We start from the raw sequence: 2,803 nt of genomic DNA, 5'->3' as shown, positions 1-2,803 counted from the left end.
CAGCATTGTAGGATTTTCCCAATATCTCAATAATCTTAAAATCCAATGTTTACCTACCATGCTGGCACCGGTCGCTATTGAGTGGACCCCGCAACAGCCAGTCACGGAATCAATCATACAAATTTCTTGACCCCGCCGGAAATCGAACCCGGGTCTCCCGCGTGCAAGGTGAGCGCAGTGACCACTACGCCATGGGAGCTGACGCTACTCATAAGTAGCTCCTCAATTATCTTCACAAGGTCAAGTACTCCTCAGATATCAAACACAGAGCTGATAAACTTTGAGCCTACCGGGAATTGAAACCGGGGCCTTCTTAATGCAAGCCTATTGTGATATTCGGGTTCAAAATTTGCTCCGGTCTAAATCTTCTTATCATTCCTGACATTGTCCATTCCCTCACTCCTCACAATATTAATGTCAAATATCTGAAAGTGTAACCTCATCTCGTCCACATTTCTACTTTCCGATCGGCTGGTTCTATCTTTGGATTTACTCCTCCATTTGAAACCATTCAATAGTTTGGATGTGTTTCTAGTGTGTCTTTCAAGGGATTGCTGGTGGTTAATACTGGCGTGGTTATGGAGTTCTGGGTCTACTTCCACATCGTTGGTGAAAGCTGGATTATCCTTTCCTAGGTCATTTTCTTTGGAGTATCCCCTTTTCAATTCTTTTAAACGTTCACAATCATCCTTTTCCAGATCATTTTTCCCTTTCAAATTGTTTGAACTTCCACAATTGTCCCCTTCTAAAACATTTCTCCTTTTCAAATTGTTCGATTCTTCACAATTGTCGCTTTCCAAATCATTTTCTTTGTAGTATCTCTTCTCTAATTTGTTTACATGTCCGCAATATGTCCCAATTTCTTCCAGATCATTTTTCCCTTTCAAATTGTTTGAACTTCCACAATTGTCCCCTTCTAAAACATTTCTCCTTTTCAAATTGTTCGATTCTCCACAATTATCGCTTTCCAAATCATTTTCTTTGTCGTATCTCTTCTCTAATTTGTTTACATGTCCGCAATATGTCCCAATTTTTTCATTTATCCCATTTGGAGTACTTTCCAAATCGCTTAAACATTCACAATATCGTTCAATGCCTTCACCAATCCTATTTTTAGTGTCTCTTTCCGTATTGCTTGGAAGATCGTTGAAATCTTCAACCACATCGGTTTGACTACAATATCGTTCAATGCCTTCACCAATCCTATTTTTAGTGTCTCTTTCCGTATTGCTTGGAAGATCGTTGAAATCTTCAACCACATCGATCAGGGTTTCTTCTGTACCGCTGGATTTCAATCGGTATAAATCGATGGAAACGATTTCTTCGAACGGTGGTTCATCATAGATAACGTTTTGTGTTTGAACATCGGTGGTGAGTAAATCTGCTTTTGGAAGGTGATCTTCAATAGTTGTTTTTATTGTGGGTAGATCTTCCTGTGCTTTTATTGTGGGACCTGTTTTTATTGGAAGATTACTGCAATCCGTTTTGATACCTGTTTTTATTTGAGGATTATTGAAATTTGTTCTGACACCTGTTTTTATTGGAAAATTATTAAAATCTGTTGTGATACCTGCTTTTGTTTGAGGATTACCAAAATCGATTTTTTCTGTGGGACAAATGGTTTCAGTTTGTGGTGCACTATGTCTTCTATTATTTGGGAATGATATGTTGAAACTAGCTTGAGGATTAATACTGTTTTTACTAGTCACTTTTTCATTTAGATTACTACAGACCTGTTTGGCGTTACTTTCAATTGACACAACTTCTGGAGCTTGTATGTGTGAGCTTTTTGATGACCTCTGTACTGAGCTTTGATCCATAGGAAACGGATTGCATTGGTGAACTTTGTTGGAGTCTTCTAAACGTTTAATTTCCCACCTTTCTTGATTTTCATCATTCGTTTTTGAGTCCTTTCTTTGACTGACCAATCTGGGATTTATTGTCTTTATTTCCTCTCTATTGCCAAATACATCTGCTAGTTCGTATTCTTTCCTATGTGCAAGTATATTCAAATGACTTTCACTTCGATTTTCATCGGGCTGTTTGATAGTTGTATTTTCTTCACTGACGATTTCTGCGTATTTGAAAACGTCTCCTGCACCACTATCGATTGCTTTCGAGATCCGCCGATTTTGTTTAGATTCCATGTGAGACTGGTTTTGATCTTTGTTCATATTTGGCTTCATGTATGTGTAGTAATTTTCTCGCTTTACAAGCTCGTTGTTTATGGTTCCTAATATCGCAATTTCCGTGTTATTTCGATCTGGTCTTGGAAAGTCTTCTAGTTGATAATGTTCCATGTTGTGGTCTACTCTTGCACTGCTTTTTAGCTCAAATTTATCGTTATGTTCTGTGCTTACAATGTCTTGTAGATGAAATGGTTCCTTGGGATTTTCTAATCTTTCGATGTTTTTTAGTTCAAATTTATTGTTTTGTTCTGGGCTTAAAATGTCTTTTAGTTCAAATTTATTATTTTGTTCTGGGCTTATAATGTCTTTTAGTTCAAATTTATTGTTTTGTTTTTTCTGGGCTTACAATGTCTTGTAGATGAAATGGTTCCTTGGGATTTTCCAATCTTTCAATGTTTTTTAGTTCAAATTTATTGTTTTGTTCTGGGCTTATAATGTCTTTTAGTTCAAATTTATTGTTTTGTTTGGCTGGGCTTACAATGTCTTGTAGATGAAATGGTTCCTTGGGATTTTCCAATCTTTCAATGTTTTTTAGTTCAAATTTATTGTTTTGTTTTGGGCTTACAATGTCTTTTAGATGACATGTTTCCATGTTATTTCCTAGTCCCGCAATT

At 36.8% G+C, this 2,803-nt stretch overlaps 1 protein-coding gene across 1 annotated transcript; it reads right to left on the bottom strand.

Annotated features, from left to right (window-relative positions):
* Positions 1 to 344: 344 nt before the first annotated feature.
* Positions 345 to 2,537, bottom strand: LOC113472385. Its single transcript, XM_026832116.1, has 3 exons — positions 1,263 to 2,537; positions 870 to 1,175; positions 345 to 698 (listed from the first exon to the last, which is right to left on the bottom strand). Exons 1-3 carry the CDS (start codon positions 2,298 to 2,300, stop codon positions 360 to 362), a joined length of 1,683 nt encoding a protein of 560 aa, XP_026687917.1. The 5' UTR covers positions 2,301 to 2,537; the 3' UTR covers positions 345 to 359.
* Positions 2,538 to 2,803: the final 266 nt, after the last annotated feature.

Source organism: Diaphorina citri, unplaced genomic scaffold (genome assembly GCF_000475195.1).
Source record: "Diaphorina citri unplaced genomic scaffold, Diaci psyllid genome assembly version 1.1 scaffold5238, whole genome shotgun sequence".
Taxonomy (NCBI): domain Eukaryota; kingdom Metazoa; phylum Arthropoda; class Insecta; order Hemiptera; family Psyllidae; genus Diaphorina; species Diaphorina citri.
Note: the sequence above shows the minus strand (reverse complement) of the source record. Positions and strands in the feature narration are given on the sequence as shown.